Source organism: Echinococcus granulosus (genome assembly GCF_000524195.1).
Source record: "Echinococcus granulosus chromosome Unknown EG_S00006, whole genome shotgun sequence".
Taxonomy (NCBI): Eukaryota; Metazoa; Platyhelminthes; class Cestoda; order Cyclophyllidea; family Taeniidae; genus Echinococcus; species Echinococcus granulosus.
In genome coordinates this window covers 1,217,236-1,242,184 of record NW_020170386.1, presented here as the reverse complement: position 1 = coordinate 1,242,184, position 24,949 = coordinate 1,217,236, and the positions used below count along the sequence as shown (strand labels likewise).

Genomic DNA, 24,949 nt, shown 5'->3' with positions numbered 1-24,949 from the left:
GTTCCCTACATGTCACATTTAAAAAGTGCTGGCACACATTTTCCTCACCAACGATTTAGCAAACGTATTCAGTTTGCAAACAAACACGGTTCGTTAGGATCTGTAGACGAAAACACGCGTCAGTATCAGAAATAAATCCTCTATCAGCCTCTTGCAAAGATTTGGAATGCATTGTAGTCTAGATTTTGCGTGTGGTCACCTTGCGTGCAAAAGCAAGAATGCGTGAGGTAGCCTGCCAAAGGGACAGTATGGAGAAACGAGACGTGCCTGCGTTAATCAACTTCATTTCCATCAATTGGCGCGCAGAGCAACAATGTCCCATTTGAAAGCAAAGCCTTCACCAAATGCACCGTGGACCGCGCAGAGGGCATGAAAGCAGGCAGACATCAACTTCTAGCTAATTGAAGTGGTTAATATCCGATCTCGTTATTTGTGACCTAAAACGGACGGCTTGTGATAGTCGCGCGCGTGTTACCAAATGGACAGACATCAGTGCTGCTCCTAACCTCAGCCTACTTCGGATCAAAAAATTCCAATTTGCCCTCAAATATTGGCAATTTTAATCGAGTTTCTTCACAAACTCTTTTTTACTATTAAAACGCATAACCAAAAGATCAACCTTTATTTGTCTAGCACAACTCGTATTTCTCTCAATTTATTTAAGGAAAGTAATGTTTATGTTTAACCTATCAACCACTGAGTCTAATTTACTCACATCTAGACAAATCGGTCGCTCTTCCATGTCTACCTTTTTGTAAACGACAAAATTTATAAATTATTTCCGCTTCATTTTGACAGTCAAAAATGGTTGATGGTCTGGATTTCCTTTGATGCCATATTTTCACGAGGCAACAATTAAGTAAGCGAATTTCATTTTAAAGTCAACTTATCTGCGATGTTGTTGGCTTTAAAAACAAAAATTTAGATATGCATAACTCTAGTGTTCAGTACAAGTTTTGATGTTCTTAGTGGGTATAGTGACTTAATCAGAAGAGTGACTACTTTCCTTACCAATAAAGCGAAATGCTTTTTACTATCAGAAAAATTAACATTAAAGAATCTTATGGTACACTAAGAGTGATTTAAAGGTAGCCTAATTCACTTCTTACACTTCGGTAATTTGTGCTGAACTCTTTATTCGGCACTTCACGAAATCCTGCGTTTAGGAATGAGCTGGCGCGGAGATAGGATTCTGTGAATAGCTCTAACGCCAAAAAGGACCCACCGCCAAGCTATAAAAATACCATGCATTCTTCACAAATATCAGCTCATATTGAGAACGCTCATGAGAGGGTAGCCAGAGAAACATTTACATAGTTCAAATATTTCTAACATTACCAGTAGAGACTAACTTTTTCAGTGAATCTCAAAGAGGATTTTGGACTTGAGTTATATGGTCTTTGTTAAAAAGATATCACCTTCCATTGCATGCTAAGAATACACAAAATTTCTACCTTTAAATATGTGCACACTAAATGATACGGCAAGAGAAAGTAATTTCCGATGCAGTCATCTGGCCGCTGGTTTATTGCAACCTTGAGTAGTTTTAGCGATTGTTCTCTTATGCATTCCCATGTTCCTGTTCAAACAATGAAGGCATCCTGCTTCTTCACCCGGACGTGGACCAGTGCTGTCAGCCTTTTGAGCCCCTCCAACCCTTCTGTTTTGAAAATCTACGTTAAAACCCACAACGTGGCACCCATTTACGGTTACCTATTGTGATGCTTATTTTTGAAAAACAGCTCCATTGTTTTGTTGCGATAGCAACCCACAAAGAACTATTGTATTCGGAACGGTTTTTCTCTACTCCAACACAGCAGTGATTTCTTTTTCATTGATTTACTTCACTAACCTGTGCTGGCATTGTTGCAAGGCAACTTATAATCACTCTGTTTGTGGCACAAAAACTGACATACTTAAGACCGAAATTGGACCACTTGTTATAATACCTAGATTTCAATTTGGCTTCCGAACGCACTTTAATCGAATTACATTCTACAATTCCCCGCCATATGAAGTATTCGATTTCACAAGTCTTCACAGACTCCCTGCTTTTTAAACTACTTTGTCGCATTCCTGCTTTTTCCACTTGTAGCCTGTAGAATTTTCTTGTCGTCTCAGTTTATTTGTCGTAAAGGTTTCTTTTCGAGTATTCGTGGCTACTGCACACTGGAAGTCATTTTAGATTGCTTTCATCGAAGCGCGGTTCCGTAACGTTTGGAAGTTTGATATTCTTTTAAACCAAGCAAGTCCTTATGGAAAAATTTATGGTCCGTTTGAATGCACTACATAGGTGCAATAGGGCGCACATAATTTATTAATTACGTTTGTTTCCTTCGTCCTAATTTTCCCAGTTTCTAGGCTTTTCTGACTCCGTAGCTCTTACAATTTGTCGCATCACGATGACAGGCTTTTAGGGAACCATAAATCCTATTAGATATAGAAATGACAAATGAAAATCTCGAATGGTCAGATGTAAAAGTGATCTTGAAGAAATTTCTTTTAATCACCACGTTGTTAAAATGATCAACTCAGAACAGTCGCCGGTGCACGTACATGCACGCACAAATATGGGTCCCACGGAACGAGAAAGGGAGAGAGTCATTTAGGCGAATGTGAATTTCGTGTAGTAGCATGCGCACATGCTTTTAACATGCATTATGCACTTTTCTATTACTAGCCCGATATACGCATGCCCTACATGTTCTTAGCAAACCTCAGAGTGACCCCGATATTTTACTTTGGATTGGGCACTTTTTGCAACAGACATTAGGATTCGAAGAAGCTACTTCCAATTCTCATTTCGTATTTTAGTGATGTACGCACCGATGATCGTATAGCACATCCGGGCAACAATAGAGAAATGAATAGTCTCAGCCTTAGTGATAAATGAAACTCAAAATGTTTTTGTTAACAAGTACTAGGCTAGAATTAACTTAATTATTCCCCTTGTTCATGTTCCAGTAAACCGGTGTACCCATGAAATTGGGTACGGTTACTAGAATGGACTACTTGGAGAATAGACAAAAGTATCCAGCTTCGATGTAATGATAGTTGTGATTTTTGGCTTCCTTATATAGTTACTTCTAAAAAATGTTACATAAACTATCAAACTCGGCCACTGGAAACAAAGTCATGGTAAATGACAATTTTGAGTAATTAAAGGTGTTGGGGAGAATAAAGTCCCTTCCCACAGCGTGATAACCTTGCCAATATTTTAAAAGAGAAAACAGTTGCTGTTTATTATGGGCATAAAGTATAAAAAGAGGTTGAAATGAGAAATGGTAGTGAGAGAGGCAGGTGGACGAGTAAGTTGTTCACCGCAGGGGCATAGAAACGCGAATATCACAACCACAACACCAACAGCCATCATTGTATCATCAACGTGTGCACATAATGCACTCAAGCAAAAGGAGAGCAAAAGGGACTCACATCTGCCTCACTTCTTTTCTCTGTCTGTGACATCATTCCTAACTCCTCCTGTTTCAATGAGGAGTCGCTTCTTGATTGGCAATCCCAAGAAACTGGCGGAATCACCAGCACTTCATTCTGGTGCTGTTGTTCCTGCTGCTGTTTAATGGCTGTAATGTTCCTGAATGTGCCTCTGTCCATGGTATTTCTTTGCGGAAGGAGGATCGAACGATCTTTGGATTGAGCTCCCAACACGTGAATGTTTTGAGCGTAGTACGCGAGTTGCGACTCGGGATGCAAGTAGCCCTCACAACCTGGCACCAAGGCGGGTTTTAGCACCACTGAAGTTACGGGCGAAAGGGAGGAATATGCAGCTGCACTGTCATTTCCACTCTTTCCCGAGCTCAGCGTATCCGCTTTTGCCTTATAGTAGATATTTCCAGTGCTGTCCGATGACGAAATGACTGCTGAGAAGAGGTTTTTCATTTGATCTCCATCGTTCAACAACTGGGATGGGGAATGAACGCTGATTATGGACCCATTGCTGGTGCACAGCCATTGGTCTTGTTTTGTCGTGGGCATCCGAATTTCTTTCATACATGTGCTTCCACTGCGATTTACCTGATTAGCAAACAGTAGTGATCCTCGATTGCCATTTGGTTGGGTCAAACGAGCTTGCTTCTTCCAGTAGCGGAAGTAGACAACAAGACTCAACGTCGCGATGAGAAGAAGAAAAACTAAGCCCAAAGCGAGGAGAACAACCAAATCGCCTGCAATTCGTGGCTTCTGCTTTGTCCCAATAGCAGGAGAATGCTTGCGGTCACTGACCTGGTTACCATTGACGATAATACTTGGCTTTTTTAAAGGTGGACGACCAACATTCACAGCGAATTTACTGCTGGCTTTAGCCACTGCTGCATTGCTTTCGTGGAGTGATGATCTAGGTGAAGAGTCGTCTACTAGAACGAAAAAAGTTATTGAGCTGGACCTTGGGGGTACACCGGCGTCAGTGACTTGCACTTTGAAGACATGTACTCCTTTGTCCTCTTCTCGCATGTCACGGGATAGAAATATTATCCCTGTCGTCGGCTCAATGTCCAAAAAGTCGGAACTCTGGATAACCTCAGCATCTTTTTTCGTTTCGTTTTCGCTGCTGTAGTTTATCATTTGGATGTCTAACGGACCCCTCATCAGGTCAAAGATGTGAGGATTTTCCGAGGGGTCTTTGTCATTTGCATTGATCGTAAGAAGCTCGAAGTTTTTCTTCTCCCGCCAGGAGAGGTAAAAGGTTTTATTTTGCTTTTGTGGAAATATTATCACAGGGTCGTTGTCATTTTCATTTTCTACAACAATTTCGACTGTAGCGGTAGCCGTGCCTGCTCTAGACTTACTATGGCCACCGGGTCCATCTGTAGCGAGAAGAGTAAATTTGAACTTATGTTCCACCTCTCTGTCAAGAGGTCTGGTGGTATTTAAAATGAACCGCGTCATAGAATACGCTCCATGTTCGATTCCGCTGCGGAATGGACTGGGCCAGATGGTAAATGGGAGAGGACCGTAGCTTTGCATTCCAAAACTAAGCTTTATCTCTCCTTCGTCCTTGTCTGTGACTAAGATCTCGCCTACAGCGTAACCTGTGGGAAGATTCTCCATCATATGAAATTGGTATTCAGTCCGTTGAAAGACTGGGTCATTGTCATTCTCATCAAGAATATGGATTCGGACTTCTTGGGTTGCAGACTTGGGAGGTGTACCATTGTCAGAAACCTTGACTTTCAAAACAACACTTGAGAGAGGTGGATCATATGCTTCCCTATCTATGTCCATACAGGTTGTAATATCTCCTGTCTTTTCGTTGATTTGGAAAAGGCTTAGAGGGCTAATTGTCCCACTCGGTGGCTCATCGGCTACAAAACTAAAAGTGAGACGACTGTTTTCGCCCTCGTCTAAATCAGAAGCGTTCAGGCGTGTTACTAAGCTTCCAACTGGCGCATTTTCAAAGACGAAGGGCCACTTATCGCCTTCTATGGACTTCAAACCGTAAGCATAATCTGCCGATCGTCTTAAATTTATGGTGGGTGTATTGTCGTTTTTATCACGAATCCTAATTTTTACAAAGGTGCTAGATGTTCGCGGAGGTTGCCCCATGTCGGCGCAGATGATCTTTACCTGACGGTAGGCTCCACCGTTTTCCATATCCTCTCGATCCAACGCCTTCCTCGTCAGTAACCGGTACTGCACCCTTCCATTTTCCTGGCGAATCTCATCCAGCTGGAATGGTGAATTAGTGGAGTTTATGGCTGTTGTCGGTCTAAGCCATAGCGCCATCACAGGCTGCTGCACACAGCTCACCTGCCCGCTTAGTCCACCGTCCCTGTCAGTCGCCTGGATGCTTGCGATGAATTGCGGCGGCGCAGCATTCTCCTCGATCTCCGCGTACTTAATCGCGAGAGGTGATGTGTTGGGCTCACTGGAGATGAAGTCCACTTCAATCTCTGGTGCCTCATCGTTAGTGTCTGTGACTGTGATCACAACCTGAGCTGTGGCGGTATGCAGGCTCGGTGAGGTCTGAAAGGGCTGACCGTGCACCATGCCACTACGGGGGCTTTCCTCTGGCATGTCGGTTGCAATTACTCGGAAGGAATATTCGGACTGCAGCTCATAGTCTAGAGGTTTTCGTAGGAATAGGTAGCCGTTGAGAGGGTTTAGATTAAAGTGTTCTTGTACTTGCTTGCTAGTTGCAGGTGCGAAGTAATAACCGACTTTTGAGTTTGCAGGGCCGTCTAAATCATCAGCAACCAGCTTCAGAATGGGGTCTTTTATCCACTTACTCTCTGGCACTGTCGCCGTGTATGTTACCATCCAATTGCTTAGTTGTGCTTTCGATGGGGTTAGTGAATAGGATTTCCTCTGTGGTCTAAACACGGGTCCATTGTCATTAATGTCTTCCACGTAGATGTAAACCTGTAGGACATCCTTCCTATTGCCGATCGGAGCAAAATCATTCACCTCTGAACCATCTAGGGCTCGGATTTTAAATGTGAATTTCTTCTTTGTCTCGTAGTCCAGTGACTTCTGCAACTTGAGGTAGAGACCAGTTATTCTGTTGAACGAAGAGGATGGTGACACCTTCGAGTAAATAAAGTTCTCTTCTCCACTGGCGGTTTCAGTCACTAGAGACCATTCACTAGGGATCTCCGAATCGGCCACGTAGGCATTGACGGAGTACTGACGGGTGTCGGGGTCACGTGCCAGAGGCAGGGGAAACCGCGCACCGACCTCAGTGGACTCCGGTACTGAGAGGTTCACGAACCCTGGGTCAGGAAATTCAGGTACGTGATCATTTCGGTCGACAATGAGGACCTTGACATCGATAAAGTGTGGCACACTTAGAGTGCTTTTCGACTGCGCTGTGACCTGAAAGGCCAGAATGCACTCTGACTCTTCGGGATCGGTGCAGAAGGCCTCGTGGTCAATGATCTGGAGGGTGTAAAGTTCACCAGACTCCGGGTCAATGCGGAACAGCCGTCCAGGAACTTTGTGTGGCCGAAAGATCTGGAAGTGCCACGGCTGCCGGTGGGCGCTAATAATGCTAGTGGGTGGGAATGTGATGGAGCTGTCTAGAGGGGGTTGCACCTTGCCAACCATGTGGTCTGAGGGAGTGTCATCAGCGAGGATGAATTCGTTGGGTAGATTTCCAAATGCACGAAAATCTGTTGAAATAACTGCGAAGTTGAAGAGGAGGAAGGAGACAGCCAAACTCAGCAGCAATAGCTGCTGGTGCATTGCAACAGATGAACTGCGAGAAAATGAAATCCGGATTTAGTTATCAAAGTATTATCTCGATAGAAAGTAGTCCAGATACTCGTGATTAATCGTTTCAGGACAAACTATCTGATTAGTTAAATATATTGCTCTCTTATTAAACTAATGTGTTTGGCAACGAATCGCCGCGAATGTTAGTCATTCACGTTTAAAAATTATTTCCTGTTTAAGAATAAATTTACAGCTAAATTTCAGTATGAGTTTGTATGTTTGAACACTTCTACAATCCCAATGAATCTCAGTCATAAAGAGAAGACTCAAACTAATTTATTGGAGTCTTTTAAAAAAGTTGCGTGTCTTATCAGATGGAGCTGCCTGCTCGTGCAAAAGCGCATCAGAATGAACACTCGGCTGTCCAAGATTTCTTAAGTCAGCCTTTAAAGTTAGGCCGGCAATATCGAAGCCATTAACACCTTTTTCAAAAATCTGAATCAGTGAAACCCAGCTTTACTTCTTTGACGTCCATGTAGATGATGCAGCCGATTTGCACCTACGTGTTTGTTATTTTACTGTTTTTTCCCCGCACATCGACTTACTTCGCCCTGTTTGTTCCACTAAAGAGTTATCACTTTCTTTTTACATCAGTCTGAATGAGAGCTTCATACTAATAAACAGTTGTTCCATCGGTTGTATTTCGAGCATATTTTATTTCCCAAAATTGGAAATGTTCCTCACTCCACAATGCTACTTTATTATGTGAACACAAAGTGTTTTCACTAATTTAAAGAACAGTCACTTGACAATTCGTAAGTAAGAATACTGAATGCGATTAATTGCCCTTCATTCTTTCGCTAATTCATTCCTATAATGCAGTTACAAAAAAGAGGAGGTCAGTGGGAGTACAGCATAAATTTGGCGGCGCATTTATAAGCTTTAATTTGCTCGGGTTTAAAGCATCTCTCGACATAAGGGTCAAACGAAGTCCACACCGCATGAGGAGCAATTCGGAAGTTGCTTTCTATATAACAACTAAAACTAGAACTTTATCAATTCTGAGTTCATTGCTTTTTTATTCTTGATCGTTAAAATTTGCCCAACAAAGCTATTTACAAGACATGATGCTGTACATAACGAGCAAACATCAAATCGGAACTAATAGCTTAAATCACTTGCACATCGTATTACATATCATTTACGACCATGTTATTTTCAGTCTTGATGATACCGACGAAGATCCCACTATCATGTACACCATAAAAGATTTTATACTTAAATAGTCAGGTCTAGTGTAGTCGAAAAGTGCGAACTTCACAAGGCTTCTGTGCGACCTTTTAGCAACTGCAACAGCAACGAGAGTTCACTTTGAGGCTTAGAGGGGAACTGCTAGGGTGTTTGGCCTGCGGTTTCGTAGTACAAACGTCAACGTCACGGAATAATTCCATCCCTTCTTAGATTTACCTTAGCAAAGCGCACACCTTCGGTTTTACATTTTAGAAGAAGTATGCCGAGTCGATTTGTCACCCCACCTTTAAATGCGATCTTGAAAAAAATATTTAGCACTTTGTCCATCCAAATAAGTCAAACGACAAATAGTTCTGACTTTGTAATCTCATCTACAGACGTTTGTATGTAAAGTGCAAGTGATTCGTATTTAATTTTATTCCATGCATCTGTTAAAACCTCACAATACAAAATCTAGCAACAATATAGATTCATTTTTGAATAATATTTGGTAATTTCGAATACTTCCTTTTGTTGGTGTGGTCACTTTCAGCCTACTTTATCAAGTGTTTATGACTTATTTTGTTGTTAAAAGAATATTTGGTGACACTAAAAGCATTTTACAGTTGCCAGCAGCTTACCCCGCGTAAATGCCACTTTGATTAACATTCAGCGTAGAGCTCTTGCCTTATCTGTGACACTCTTCACGCAAAGCTTTGGTCAACAATAAAACGATCTGCAGACATTTCTTTTTTCTTGCAACCAAACGGCAACCCTTGGACATATTAAAGAAAATTTACTTTTCAACTTGGAAAAAAGCTATTCCACAATCGGTTAAAGGGGATAGACATGAAAATATCCATGAGTGTGAGATTGTGAACTGCTGTGGGAGTCAACTTATAAGCTTGGCTCAAAATCGGGACTTGCACTACCTTGGCAGCGGAACACAACTACCGCCCCCCACCTCAGAAAAAGACCAAATGGGGAGCTAAGGACTTGTAACGCATTGTAAACACAGCACTTTTTGCTGAAATGGAAACTTCCATTTAAATTCAATACTTAACTGGCTATTTTTAGAGTATTCACTTCGCATTTTATTTGTGATCAGGTGTCCGTGCAAGCTAACGTACTAGAATGCCACGTACATTACATAACTACTGTGTGTTCCTAAAAATCCATTTATTGTGCTTTGCTTACTAAGCAACGATGTGCACACGGAAAAATCAACATTAGAGCGTCGTGGTTCATGTTTTGGCACCAAACGGCTGTGCGGTTCTATAGTGCTTTGGTCGGGGATCGTAGGGCAACCTGGACTTTAGGCCGTGTTTTAAAACTGATCTCATTGATTGCCGTCATTTTCCAAGCGAAGAGGAGAGGCGTTTATGGGTGACACGTTCGTGGCTTTGTGGGAGGGTGTGAAGTCAAGATAATATCAGCTCACCCCGTGCACACAACCACACCCACACGGTGGGTTCGCTATTGTGTTCACCAGTTGATGGTCCCCCACCTCACACTTTATCCCCGCTCCTCATCTCACGCTCCGCATGCACATCGTCCGGTTTATTTGTGTGCGTGTGTGCATGATTGTGGCATTATTAGCGAGGGTGGCATATGATAAGCATAGAGATTGCTACGAGCGATAGCACGCATTCGCACTTCTTGATTAATCCCTTGAATTTAAACGTGCAAAAAGGCATTCCATGCTATCCATGTGACGCGCTTGTAATTTGAATCGAACTAGAATGTCATTTGCCCCAATTTTTACTTCCGTGCCACCGAATGCTCCTTACTTTGCAAAATTATGATCAAGTAGAATCAAAGTCTGCCGTGGGATTAATCTCAAACAAACAGCAAATAATATTAATAGGAATAACCAGAGAAAATCAGCACCTCATGTATTTGAAGTAGAATACGAATTCAGTACCTCACTAGTGATTTTGATGGATATGCATTTGGCGTAGATTTTGTTAGCAGTAGATTTGCTAACATACGGGATAAATAGTGCCCTGACTTCAAAAGAAGACAGCCTACCCTAAAACCTAGGCTCGAAAGCCATATTACAAATCCCGCCCTTTTTCCAAAAAGCATTGAATAGTATCCAACTTGGGTTGAAAACAAAGGCTCACTACTTATGCTGAACTTGCAGAAGAGGCCCTGTGTGTAAGGTAAAATGGATGTCTGACTAATGTGGCTTCGAAGACTGGACCGGATTAGCTTGTTAGGAATCGGCATTAAACCTCGAACTAATTTCCAAAGTCTGCTTCTAAAGTAGTCACTTCATTTATGCCTCATTATTCTACTCCAAATCTGCACCACTTTCTGTATAACTCCTCGAATCCAAGTATTGCTCACCTTAATTGGTGCTTTTTTCGGAATAAATTAAGGAAAAGTGACGTTCATTGGAAGCTCATTGGAAGCTGTATGCACAAATCCTCTTCTGCCTACTCGAAGTATTTAACTTTGATTACATTTTTCACGGTTAATTATATTGTGCGACACGTTTGTTTGGGATGAAATGCACTAATCTACTGGTAACTTAATATTGTGAATGACAGCCGGATGTGTAATCTGCTGCTGTTTAGCGAAAATAATAACTCGCATGCAGTTGGCGGCTTCAAATTCAACTTTACGCAGAAGACTTTCAAAAAGCCTTGCATTAAAAATGATATTTTCGTCTTGGAGAAAAGGAGAAGTGCTGGTTTCGCATGATTAGTTGAGCCACCAGCCAGGCCGACCACGTGAAGGCTAAAAATGTGTGCTGATAATTGGAACAGAGTATAAGCTGAAATTGGATTCCAACCATGTGAAGACCACATTTCTGAACCTTTTGGAGATAATATTTGGATTTAGCAAACAAAAAGTGAACTCATTTACTCGCAAGTAATTTTTCCAATGTGCTAACATGTCAGTCATGGTGTCCGAAGCATGTACTTTTGACCCATAGAGAGAACCAAAATCCTGGGAGATCCACAGAATGTCATTACAACTCGGTAGATAACCAAAAGAAGCTTCCTTGATACGAACGCTCCAATCACTGGTAGCAAATGAATCACCCGTTCCCTTGATTGTTTTTGCTCATCCGTGGTGGCGTGAGAAGTAATTGACAGAGTCACTTACGAAGCCACCTGGTTCGAAGATAAGATAACAAGGGCAAATATTTGCCCAAGTGCAAGAAAATACTTTACCTCTATTGCTTTGATGGATAGTGTTTAGCATTATTACCATCGTTTTTGAACTCAATGCACTAATTTCATCTGATTTATGTCGTTTCAAGCAGTGAAGAAAGAAAATGCAAATTGAGAAAAATAAAGACCGCTTGAAGGAAAAAATTAGTCAACGAAGGAGGCTACCTTGGAGATCGGAAAAGAAAGGTAAAAAAATGAACTTGGGGTTTTCGCCTATTATAATAAAACACTTTTTCTTTTACGCAAAAGTGCATTCTCGAGTACTGCTTTACACAGTTCCTCAAAGGTAGTGTCTACATTCCTCGTCTATTACCCACAAAAGAGTTGATAGGTATATTTTTTGTGTTTAATGAGCAATCAGTAGCCCATTCGAGAACTTCCGTCCGTAAAAATTCGAAGTCATTCATTTTAAGCATAGCTACACGTTTCCATAGTGGTGCAAGAGGTACCGAATTAAAAAATTCAACTGTGGGTAGTATATTCTGAATTAATAGCTTCTTATAATCACACTAAATTCATAAATCTACGTAAATAAGTTCTGTTATGTAATTTGCGTGAGGAGAATATCTGTTCGTTTGTAGTCGTGGCTGGAACGTTCAGCCTATTTGATTAGAGGAAACTCGGTAGTGGCTTCCAAAGCGGACTCTTCTTTGGTGAGCATGCTCACTTACCCAGTAGTCCCTGTATGAGAGTCAATAAAAAGCTTCAGAATATTTAGTTAAAGGGCCCAATCATCTTATTTCCTATAATAGTTTTCATTATTTTTTTAAGCTTACCATTTCCTTTTTTTGTCGATAGAATTGTATTGTACACCAACAGTAAAGAATGTTGGCTATTTGTTCAATTATTGGGATTATTTTCAATCAGAGTTCCTTGTATTTTCAAACTTTATAGCCTAATTATTCTCACGAAAAGCCGATAATCGCTTGGGCGTTGTCTAGTAAACCCAACTATACCTTCCACCGAAATAGGATACATTTATACTCCAAGGAAAAAGAGAAACACCAATCCTCATTTGAATATCCTTCAAAAAATAAAATTGACCAAACGCGGTGGTTTTTCCAGTATAAAGAAAAGGGGGTGAAGAAGATGGAGACAGAGATACAGAACGAAAATACAGCACATCGCATACCAATCCCCTCATTCTCTTTGAAATGACGCTGCTCTCGATGCGGTCTTCCCTGTAATTATGCATCCTTACTCCTTCCCCCTCAACCACGGACGCGCATACAGATGTAGAGTTACGGAGTTGGACACTTTAGTGTAAACCTGTTACAAGGCATACATGATTCTAATATCTGTGTGGGTCCGTTGTAATTACAGGGTCTTTACACATTTAAATCTCAACCTACTTCTTCTGAATACTGTTTGGCAATTCTGGTTTCATGTCAAAGAGCCTAACTGCAATCGCCTTGGATAACTCGCATTAACTATTTTTTCCTTCCTCTTGTAGGGCCTTTAAGAATCTCGGTGTGAGCTAGTATTCACAATAAGTATACGATAGTAGATTCCCCCAAATCTTCTACTGATTCGCCTCTGTAGCACAGCACCTCGCGTTTACTTGGCAGAAATTCAAATACTTGTATCATAATATAGAGGGGTTACTATTTTCGGAGATATGGTTGGATAGACTGTTTAGGTATTTCTCCATTGTAATCTTTGCGTGTTCAGTCCCATTCTTGAATTGGTGAGTAGTAAGTCAAGGGCATTTTAAGCCTAGTGCGCTTTGAACGAGTGGGTTTAGCTAATGAATCCAATGGAGCATTTAGGCATTTCTAGAGTTTATGGGTATTTTAGGGACCAAAGAAGTATTTGCCTAGTTATGAGAATTCTGGCTGATGGAATTTTTACTAAGACGCTTAATCCAACCTGAGACAGATCAGTCGTCATAAAAGGTGTTATTTTGTGCCCTAAACACATCTGCCTTGATCTCTGTGCTGGAACGGGGATCCAATTTTCCTATGCAAAAGCGATCGGAGTGAACAAGGGGGAGAGTAAGATGTAGCATCTTTTTCATGCCGACCTTGCACCGATCCAACGCTGCAGTGCCCTGTACGGAGAGGTGATGGGACGGAACGCGACGCGAGTAGTGCTGACCAGGCCACATTTATCTCTGCGTTTACATCTACCAGCCCCAGTCAGCTTCAAAAGGGAACCGGCCTCTCACAAGTCCCATCTTTATGAGATTTGCAAAATAAATTTCACCTCACTATGTTCAACTTTAACTTTGTTAAACAGCGTCAAACAAGTTTCTTCAGAAGATTATTTCCGATTCCTTACAAATATGCACTCGCAGACCAAAGTGTTTTCAAAAGACAGTGAAAACCAATGTCATATATGCATCAAATACCAACAGCTTGGTAAATAAATGTCCCTTGGATACTTTGCCATACTTTTAAATTTGCTGTGCTGAAAGTGAGAACACCATTTTAGCTCATGGATATCTCCCCTGTCTTAATGATCCGGGTCGGAGGTACAATTAGCTCCTTGATTCACACACGCGAGCTCACTCCTACGAAAAAGAACCCCAAATTTCCACTAGGGTCTGCCTTGCTACTGCCCTTCGATCTGTTCGTTTATTGACCTCACTGAAATAAATGACTGTGCCATAAGAATGATGAATTGAGCTCCACAGTAGCCAGTCTGTCTTTCTGACAGCGCCTAGCTAATGGTGTTGTCGGTAGTCAGTTCGATAGCTTTCATCACCTTCCTACAAAACCGTTCGTTCGAAATAATGGATTTACGAACAAGACAAAAGTATTTTAATTAAAAAGAATTGTGTCAAAGATATGTTGCACATCAGTAAATAGGAGTGAGAACGAAGGAATGAAATTAATTGTGAATAACAAAAAATATTTGGCATGGGAGTTAGATTAAATACTTTGCTCATATTTTGATGAGTGCGCCAACTTGATTTTTTAGCATTATAAACAATCAGAGAAACAAATTTGGAATTGTACACAACCGTTAAATCTTCGAAATAGGTGCACACCTCCCTCTACACTAGATTCTAGGCGAGCACTTTGGTGAAAGTGCTTCCAACACAAAACCGCTAAAAATTTTAAACAAAAAATAGGATTTCTCAGTGAATAAAAAGATTCTATTCAAGTACAAATACTGCTGAAAGGTTTGGCTCCAGAAGCGGTTGGAAAGTGCGAGAGCGAATTCGAGTCTGTAAATCCCCATTGGGAAGCCAATATACTTATATTGACAGTGGACATGAAATCAGCGAGCTACCTTTGTACTTCATCCCCCTGTTTGCGTGACCCTTTGGCCGATTGTCAACTGATATATTTCTGTTTGCTGTCGACTTGGGCTTTTAAACGCACATGAATGCCACACCACACAGCGTTAACTCACATGCATACCCACATAGGGAGGGAGGAAGATTCCGCGTGCTAAGAAAACCGTGGTGGTTTAATGGTTTCCTATCGTGTCGCTCATTTTAGGCGCCTCCTCCATCCCTTCCGCTTTCGCCTCCAAGCATCGATTAACACCGGAACATTTGCGAGCAACCCAGACTAGACATCCTGCCAAAGCGGTAAATGCGTCAATTTGGGTAAGTTTTGTGCATCCCCAGACGTAAATTGGAGGCAAGCATTGAAATAGCAATCGAAAGCCATTATCATATGCAGTTTCCATCTCGGTGAGACTAGTCTGAAGTGAGGTAATAGGGCTGTCTTCGGAGTAGAATATCTTTTCCTGCCAATGCTGCCATACAATGGTCAAATATGCCACTCGAGCGAAGAGCGTAATTCTGATAATTCAGAGCCGCTGATTTGGAATTGGATACAGTAGATGAAATTAAAGAAGGAAATGTTTTCATATCGTTTAGTTTTAAAAAACTAGAGCCCCAACTGTGTTCTTTAGAATAAAGGACTATCCATCTATAAAGAAGCATAAATTTCGATAATTTTATTAATCTCCTGTGACAACCAATGAAAAACAAAAGCCCATTAACTAAAATCAGTAGCTTAGATATATAATGAAATCGATGAATCCGAAATTCCCAGTGAACTTAAAAATGATATCCCTTATATGTTTATTGACTTTACAAATAATAGAATAGAGGCTCAGGAAGAGGTCCAACACTACCCCAGGATAAAATATAACTAGCTCTCCCGTTGCATTCCCGAACCTCAAGCCTGAATAGCGTCTTTTCCGCATGTTTAAATTTTTGGATCCTCTTAAGTCTCATGCATGTAAGCATTGCCCCATTTCATCCAAGGACTACATTTACCCACTGTGTAGTTGGATAGGAAGGTCTCTGAAAGTAGAATTTATCTGAGCTTTACGATATAGTTTGCAAAAAGCTGTGAAACCGAACCCAGTAGAGTCAAGTTTTGCTAATCTTGTCAAAATATTTTAACTTCAATTGACGCTATGGCCGATTCTTCTCTTAGTGACATATGCAAGAGCGTCACATTTCAATGACTTGGAGATTAAACTACAATACCACTTTGAGGCTGTAGTCTTTATCAAGATGATCAGCTAAAAAAAGGCTTCGCGAGCTAAAATTTGCATCAGTCACGTATTCATTTGAACACTCCACCCGGGGGTGTGATGGTGGTAAATCGTTTCTACTGAGGGCAACAATAATCATCGTAATTAACGACCGCGTTTACTGTGACAGTTTATTAAACCGTTTCGCATTTGTGATTTCCTAGTCCTTTAAAACTCGTCAACTAAGTCTTGTGGGTAAAATGTTGCTAGCTGTTTTCTTTTACAGCACTTAGCAGTAAAACAGTCTCATGTTAGGTTGTTTTTGTGTTAAAATTGAATGTGTGCGTAAGAATGAAGGAGCATTATTTAAATCGACATTCATTAAAAATGAATTATGTTCAGTGATGTTAATGCTCGAATTCCCACCGCTCAAATGGTCTGTTAATTTATGCGTTACATTTGAAGCGGATGTTGCTTAGTTATTATGATAAGGAAATTTCGCATTTATATAATTTTATGCATTTAGTTGTGCATCTATCGGTAAGCCTTTGGTAGTGCCATCTAGGCTAGGAAATTTTCATTACACCACTCATGTTCCCTTCAACTTTTGCTGTAACCTACATCTATAACAGGTGTCAAGATATCCACATTTTTGGGAGTTCCCAAGCTGCTTAAATGCAACTGTACGCAGTCGTTGATGGTGTTTTTCGACACCGCGCAGATAAGTTTATTTCCTTTCACCGCTTCTAAAGACGGTCTCATTAATGGATTAATGCTCACGCTTCAAAGTTTGATTTCTTCAAATTTTTCAGTTTTCCGCCTCACTACCCTTATAGCGTCCTATCCACGAAATGCACCCACGTCTTCTCTCATACGTGCAGGTTTTACTTTAACCTTATGGGATTTCACCCACTACTGAATATGAAGTTTTGCCGCTTTTACGCAGCCCAAATTCATGTAATATATCCTTGTGTGCCACTTTAGATTGCATACTTTATTTAAAGATCAAATAACTTGAGCAAGATTTTTTTTAGGTTTCCAGCGATCACATATGTGGCTTTTACACTTGACTTCTATAGAATCTATTCCCCGGAAAAATAATTCAGTTATTAATAAAAATAGGTCTACCAAAAGCGGATGCTTAAACATCAACAAGTGGCCTTCTTCACTTTAATTCACCCAAAATAAGTAGAATGAGAGCAGCTTCCGATTTTGACTAAATGGAAGACGCGAAATTTCCCTAGGGAAATTCTATCCAAGCTGCCATTAATTTCTAGTGACAAATCACCTATTAGCTTGAAGTATCTTGGCTCATGTGGGCAGGCATTTTGGTTGGAATTTTTAAAAGGACTCATTAGGAATTTTTTAACTTTCCAAACACGTCTTAAAAATCCTTATTTTTGCATCACTTTTTTTCCCATTAATAGGAGGGCTAGAAGTGAGTATTGAGAGTCAAGCTGTCCCTTTACGAAATGTGACAAGGATCAAAGACAAACGAAAATTACATGAACATATTTTTACCTTGCTAATAGGTAGCTTTTGGTTTCTATTCGACCTCGTAATCAGTCATTTAGGAATGAATAACAAACTTACTCAGCTGGTAGCGAAGACGGAGTGTAATATTCCAGTAGCTTGTTAGAACGGACCAACAACGAGGCCCATGGAGCAGACGTGGCTGAGGTCCCCTTGCGTATTGTTGAATGGGTGGTTGGATGGGTCGTTGAGACGGGTCTGCTAAGTGCGCTGTGGGTGAGCGCGAGGTGGGACAAGTAGGTCTCGTGCCTCCATCCTCTTTCCGTCCGTCAGTCCGTCCACCCACCAGCCAGCCCACGCTCCCCTCCATACAGCCAATCAGGGCAACCCACACACGCGCACTTGTGCATGCACTCTCAGTTGTCGCCACACGCCCATATGCGTGGATGGCCACGAGGCCACAGACATCTATAGGTTTCCACGTTCATGCGCACTCTCACCTGGTCCCTTAGTCGCACCGTCATCTCTTTGTGTATGTGTGTCAGTGTGCACGTGGTTCCAACCACAAGCTCACCATTGCTGAAAGAACAAGGTTCTGCCTAATGGGAAAACACGGGAAGAATATTCAGAAGTTCCATCTCACTATTCTGCCATGCCAATCCAGATTTAGATATCACACTCCTTAATACTCTTTCGTAAAACTATAATAATTTTTTCATAAACCAACTTATCCCATAATTTTCTTTTAATCCACGGCAGTACCCAACTTCACTAGAACAAGCCTATTTATTTTGATGTATTACCACATTCAATGCTTGAACTCCATGGTTAATAAGTGTTTGAAATACAGATATACTGCATTTCAAAAGTTGCTTCTCTTCAGATGGAACCATTAACAAGTTAGAGGAATCCCCGAAAATTATTCTTATAACTCACAAATCGCACAACAAGGCAGTTTGAATCGGTAGATTCGCATAGAGGCTTTTACTTGACCGTTTTTGCTTGATACTACGTTGTTCTCAGCCCCTTCTCAATGATGGCTGCACAGCATGGCTAAACAAATCTAAGATTTCAATGTCAGCTGGGCTAGTTGCTGGTGGCAGCCTGAGCTGCATTCAGAATACGATGTCGAGTCAACTCTTAGTTTCACTTCGGGGCAGGTCAGTGTTAAGTTGTAATCGATGACTTGATGAAAATATTTCCTTCAAATGGGAATTTTCTAAGGTTCATCGTCATATTTGTAGCCTTATTTATGACCTTTTTGAGGAAATTGAATTCACAATTTTACAGCATTACGCCAATTAGAAGTGTCCCGTTTGTGTGAGATTCGACATATTTTGAAGAGGTCCTAGATGCCATCATTAAGACTCTCCGGAATTTATAGTGGTGCATTCACTTCACGAATTAATTAAACCTCTTAGTGCACTCGTGGCAAAGTTGCTGTAGAAGCGACTCCCATTTCTGATGATCGCACAACTGCAACAGCAACAAACGTGCTTGCATTGAATTTATCGCGTTCCAAGTGGCGTCAGTTGTTCCTGTGAGCTTTTGTAAACCCATAGAGGTTGGCAGTCATAACCCCGATGCCGACGCCTTACTTGTGCGTCTACTAAGCATACTAAACAAGGAGGAAAGTGGCAACTGTCAGTATTTTGCCCTGGCAGTTTAGTACCAAAAAAACCCCTGTGGAGATGCTTATACTTTGTGCACGCCACCCACTCATCCCCTCTTAAATGGAGGAGGGCCATAAGCACTCCTTGCGAATTATTTACTCGCTATTGGATTTACCCGGTTACTCTTTCAATAATTATTCCTGCAGCAAGCTGTACAAAATAAATTTATTTCTTATCCATTCATATGACTGCCGCAAACACTCTTACATTTAGCGAACTCTAAATATGTATTATTTTTCGATTGTTTTACCTCAAATGTTCTCACGTTTTTATGTGCCCAAAGGTGTCCTTGATTAACATAGATGCCGAATACTACTTCCTCCTAGTTATGCCATGTACAACATTCACAAATACATTTGTTATGCAAGAAAGAGCTGCAGGAGTTATTTAACCGATCTCATTAATGGCTGAGGAAGGGACAGAAAGCTTAATGTCATTTTCGCCAGTACCTTGTACTCGAGAAAATATTCAACTTACTGTGTATATATCTTCAGGTTCGCGATGCAGAGTTCTTAAGTTTTGAAGAAGCAGGCAAAGAGGGGATAAAGCCACATTGTTTCCAAACGAAATATCAAGCCTGGATGTAAATTTTTAACTCTGAAGCATATATTTTGCAGGGAAAAGGGAGGCCTAATGGTCGTATCTGTTAGATCAGAACAAGGCGCCAACTGGTATAATTAGGACCTTCATCGCATTCCTTCGAGAGTTGTGGCCAGGTGGATGATTCACAACTCCTTGAGTCTTGTACACCGCTCGAAATACCAGTGCGAATGTGAGTGTTGAGGGACATGTAGTTGCAGTGTTAGGTACATGTGGAAGCATTTTTAATAAAATAATTTAAGCTACCAATTTACGGCAGCAGGCAGAAAGTTAGAAATTCCAGTACCTAGTGAGTGGATATGAATAGGTGGGCATGCGAGATCCTAAGTTGTCTACATTTCTATCGCCGTAACCTTTGCTTGCTTTGGCTCTTTGGCTCAACAATAAAAGTCCTGAACTGCTCTAAAAAGTTTTTCAAAGGCTACGCTGGAGGGCGGAAGAAGCGTGAGACCATCCAGGATAAGTGATGGTTTACCATCATTGGCATTGCGTTTGCTTCGGAATTTCTCCGGATTTTCCCCAATATCATCTCCCATGCGCACATGCGTGCTATTGCCAGGTGGTATTCCTTAAATATTCATGGAGGCTATCCTGACAAACCGTTATTTAAATTTGTGCAAGGAATTGAAGTAATCATGTATCTATTGCGGAATCCGGGAGATGAGTGATTTAAATTATCGTAACAGATGGAATTCCGAAAACACTTCTTGCCCCCTCCCATATTTCATTTGAACGAAACACTTATTAAAAACTAGAGCATTTTCTGTTTTACAACTAGTAAAATGTTTGTCAAATAGCGATCCTGTTGCATTTTTGATGGATGTACTGGGAAGTGCGTTCCACCGGACTAAAATAGATCATTTCAAATGACACACCATAGACACCTTACAAGTTTTCAATGTAAAAAGCATCAACTCCGACCAAATTTCTTTTGATTAAAAAGAACTCCTCATTGTGGAAATAAAACACCTTATTTTCAATATTTGGGTTTCTAGTGAGAAGGAAAGTCTAAGAGAGGCTATAAAGTTTAAGTGAACATGATCCTTGTTTCCATATTCAAAATGAGGAAGCAGTCTAGGCTGTAATTCGTCCAATTTTGCCAGTATAGTATTACCCATGTGTGAATTGAATGGTATGCTGCAAATAGAATCTCTGATTGGATGACAGCGGGAATGGTTATGTCGAGTCAAACCCCCTTTTACTCGTAAAAGCCACATATCACCGACATGTTTTATGGCTTCTCAATAATTGTTTTCTGTGTTCATAAGAACGTTGTTAAGAGTATCTTAGAAATTCTGGGTTTGTTTTCAAAGAAGTGGACTACGAGTTAATTATAAAACTCCAATTTTTCAATTAGAACTTTTACCAATGAAAATTTATTGCATTTGTTGATGTGCCCTTGGCATTTGACTCTTATACCTCGCCTCAGCATGTTTTCTGTTCATTCCAAAAGCCCTCAACGAATTTTTCGTTTTCCTTTTAGCTCCGTCTTGGGGTTGGATTAAGGCTGTACATAGCCATTCAATCGGTTTCCCATAATCCATCCAAGCCACCACCATAGGAACGATAGAAATGGATCTTGGAATCATGTCTTAAGAAACTAAATGAACCGGTTGCATTTTGGCTAAAACATTACTGGTGAGTTGGTTAGTAGCTGTTACACTTTTAAATCACTTTTGTTTTTATATCGTTATTAACAAATATTTAAATATTCCAACGAATTGATTTCCACTTACAATAAAATCGCTTCAAAATACCTGTGCTTATATGTTAATTGCATAGTGCTTTTATCAACTGGGATTGAACAGACAATGGGAAGATCCCAATGACAACCACAAAGAACTGCGGAATTTTCACTAATTGAAATGTCACAGTCATCTACCATTGGTAGTGCCTCCCAATTAGAATGTTCAAAAAAATTGTTGTTTCGCCAACCTGAGGGATGCTCAGGTAACTTTGGAGGTATAATAAACAAAAAAGTCAGCCACAACCCATTTGTAATTTTTTATAAAACCTCGACAATAGCTAGATGAAGGGCACACTATTTTAAGGTTCCGTGAAACTTTGATTTCGGTTATTTTAAGATCGCAAAAATTAAATTCCATTTATTTCTAAGATAGCCTTAGCTTCATTTAACGGATTTCACAAGTCAGATATACCACAAAAGATTGAGACCTTAGTACTGGCACAACCCTTAATTCGGCCATTCTGAAGCATCATAAGAAGCACTTAGTATTGCCTGAATTACTTAAGCTTCAAAGCGTTAGATTGCAGGCAAACTTATACTGAGTTCTGATGAAAAATGTGACGTCTGAGATTCTTGTTTAGCAAATGGTGTGAACCTTGGTGTTGAGTCTAAGAACGATTTTGACCACCTACTCCACGCGAATGGAAAATGCACGAAATCAGAGGTTATGTATTTGTTGCCTTAGGGACAGCCAACAAAGTCCACGTCTCGAATTTCCCTACCTATTTTATTGGAGCTTTTAAAGTGATACAGTCGTTAGTCACATAGTAATCCATTCATTTGTTCAATTTATTTATTTACAATCTTGCAGAAAACCGCTTAAGCATCGGCAAATTGTGTAATCTCTCTTGAGATGCAAGGTGGCTAATACGCTATTTATACTTACTGCTTAGGCCAAATTTTTGTAGTCTGTTGGTAGTAAACGTTTTTGCGACCAGATGAGGCACCCACTACAAACATCGTCAAACAGATCCGCGAAAATTCACACGCTCTCCGCCCATATCAGTGAAATTGCCGGCAACCACCAGACACCTTATTCCTGGGATCTTTGCCTCCTAAAATGCAAGGTAAACAACGGCTACGGATTGAATATGTGTATCACTTTAAACCAGAAAATTCTAAAAATTCATCTGAGAAGTTGAGATTTTTTACATAGGTAATCCATTTTAACTACAAATTTTGAATTAGGAAAAGTTAATTCATAGAGTGTACCTTCCCTGTGAGCTCTTTGAAAATCGAACGTTGCACGCAAACTGATTTATCATGGATGAACTTAAGCTAAGGCTACTCAGACTGCTAGATGTCACTCCCCTGTACCTGAGCAAATAACTGAGGCTAATTACATGGACTTAAACTTATTTAATGAACAACCCTCCAAAGATCCCTTAAAAACCTATTTTTAGAGAACTTTGTAGTTCAAGGCAGCTTTTATAGATTTGAAGAAAAACTCATTATAGCAAATTCACCCATTACTGCATATAAATAAAAAAAGTTAATAGAGCTATTAAACAACTACACTTATGTAGAACATTTAGACGAATGCCTTGCCTTTGCTCCGCTTACAAACGGAACACCGTTGTCCCACAAAATACTTTATCAATTCCATATTTTGTGAAAATATTTTTTCCTTGACAGTTGAAGTAATTTACATGAGTATTAATCACCCGATCTTTTTAATTACTGCTAACAGTATTTTAACTAATATGTAAATTCTCACCTCCTTGTATCCACTATTGTGAAAGCGGTGGTATTGAAGATCCGTTGTCATTCACATTGACCTTTGATCTTTATCACAGCAATTCTCAAACCACCCCATTTCAAAATTAATTTTATGTCATTGAAAAAGTATTGTCAAAAACTGATGCATTTCACTCCCAATCAGTTTAATTGTGTCGAGGCCTCTAATTTTAAACAATGAAGCATTTATTTTGACACGGTTGCGTTTGCGAGCTAGGATTAATTTAAAAATAAGTGGAATTTACTTATTATGGTTACCTTAGCGATTCTTTTCTTATCCATTTATCTACTTATAACTTGCCTCTGAATATAATGTATCTTTAAAAGTTTTTATTCTAAGTTTAAATTTGCGTTGATGTTTTGATTATGTTAGCAAAGTTTCTAATATCTTTTATGCTAATGCGGGCTCTTATGGGTTTAAAATATGATCAGTTTCCTATTTGTTAAGCAAACGCGTTATTTTTTCCACGAGTGTTGTCAACTTTCTACTGGTTCTAAGTTTTCGTCATTGACATATTTATGTGGAAAGCATATTAAATAAATCCCGTTTAATTTATGGTAAGTAACAGGAGGGAGTATTTAAATGTCTCCTCCAGGAGAGGGTAATGAATGCGATTTTGACTTCTACTTAATTAACTTCATCTTTAATAATAAAGGATATACTAAGAAAATACTTTTTTCACATATACTGTGGTAGACTAATTAAACTTGGCTTAGAATTTGGTCCAGAGAATGTTCAATTAGATGACTTGTGATTAGCTAATAAGCGCCAAGACTTATGCAGTGGCAGTGGTTGGCCTGAAGAGATGGGGCTGGATATGGATTTTTAGAAGCTGAGTACTCTATCATGCTTTTCATGATTGCCTGAAGCCAATTTACGCCACAGGGAATCATCCTATGATTGATGTGTCAGTCTGCCGTCTTTCAAACAAAACATGCATTCTGCTTGCACAACTCCAAACATCCCGAAATATATGAAAAAACCATTGCAGTAGCATTGAAAACATAAATTCATGTAGGGGGAATGCAAAATCTAAATCCCACTTTCGAATGTCTTTAGTGAGTTAATGAGCTCCAAGCAACACGGGCGTTTTGCACAGGCTGCTGTTTTCTGGGGAGCTTTTATTCCTAAGTTCAATTTCGAACCCCATATATGCTCATCGAAGTAGTTCACCAGGCCCATAATTTCCAGCCTCCAATCACAGCTCTCTTTGAATTAATACCGTCGTTATCGAAGTGAAGTTATAGCTACTACTAAATGTTCTTTAGTCTGACAATCATTGTCGTCCACTTTTGTTATTTAGATAACGTTCTGTTTGTAGATAGTTCAAAGTTGCTTTCCTATCAAGCAAATATTTCCGTTGTATTTAGCATGACGCCATTAATTATCCTCTCAGAGTGTGAGTCTGCGTGTGATTCAAGTTGCACATTAATGCCAAATTCGTAAAGAATGTTATTCAAATCAAGAGACTGACAAGCTGTACAATAATGCATAGAGGTGCTCGTATTGCAATGGATTAATACTCATACTCTTTCGTCGACAGAGGCTGTAAGGAAGACTTAGATGCGCTTTGTTATGCGATGATTGATAAGTGACGGAGCGCAGGCAACCAAACTTTATAGTATGCTTCTCAGTATATTATTCTATCGATGAAGTAAGAAAAGAAGCCTCGTCAGCTCGTCCTTTTCTGTGT

General features: G+C 40.2%; 2 protein-coding genes across 2 annotated transcripts; both read right to left on the bottom strand. All coding sequences in view use genetic code 11, as the record gives it.

Annotated features, from left to right (window-relative positions):
- Positions 1-3,402: 3,402 nt before the first annotated feature.
- Positions 3,403-7,197, bottom strand: EGR_01638 (Protocadherin-11 X-linked; the record flags this gene model as incomplete). Its single annotated transcript, XM_024490887.1, has 1 exon — positions 3,403-7,197. The coding sequence occupies one exon, from the start codon at positions 7,195-7,197 to the stop codon at positions 3,403-3,405; it is 3,795 nt and encodes a 1,264-aa protein (XP_024354752.1).
- A 6,264-nt stretch (positions 7,198-13,461) lies between these two features.
- On the bottom strand, positions 13,462-17,868 carry EGR_01637 (hypothetical protein; the record flags this gene model as incomplete). Its single annotated transcript, XM_024490886.1, has 3 exons — positions 13,462-13,632; positions 14,943-14,980; positions 17,619-17,868. 3 exons carry the CDS (start codon positions 17,866-17,868, stop codon positions 13,462-13,464), a joined length of 459 nt encoding a protein of 152 aa, XP_024354751.1.
- Positions 17,869-24,949: the final 7,081 nt, after the last annotated feature.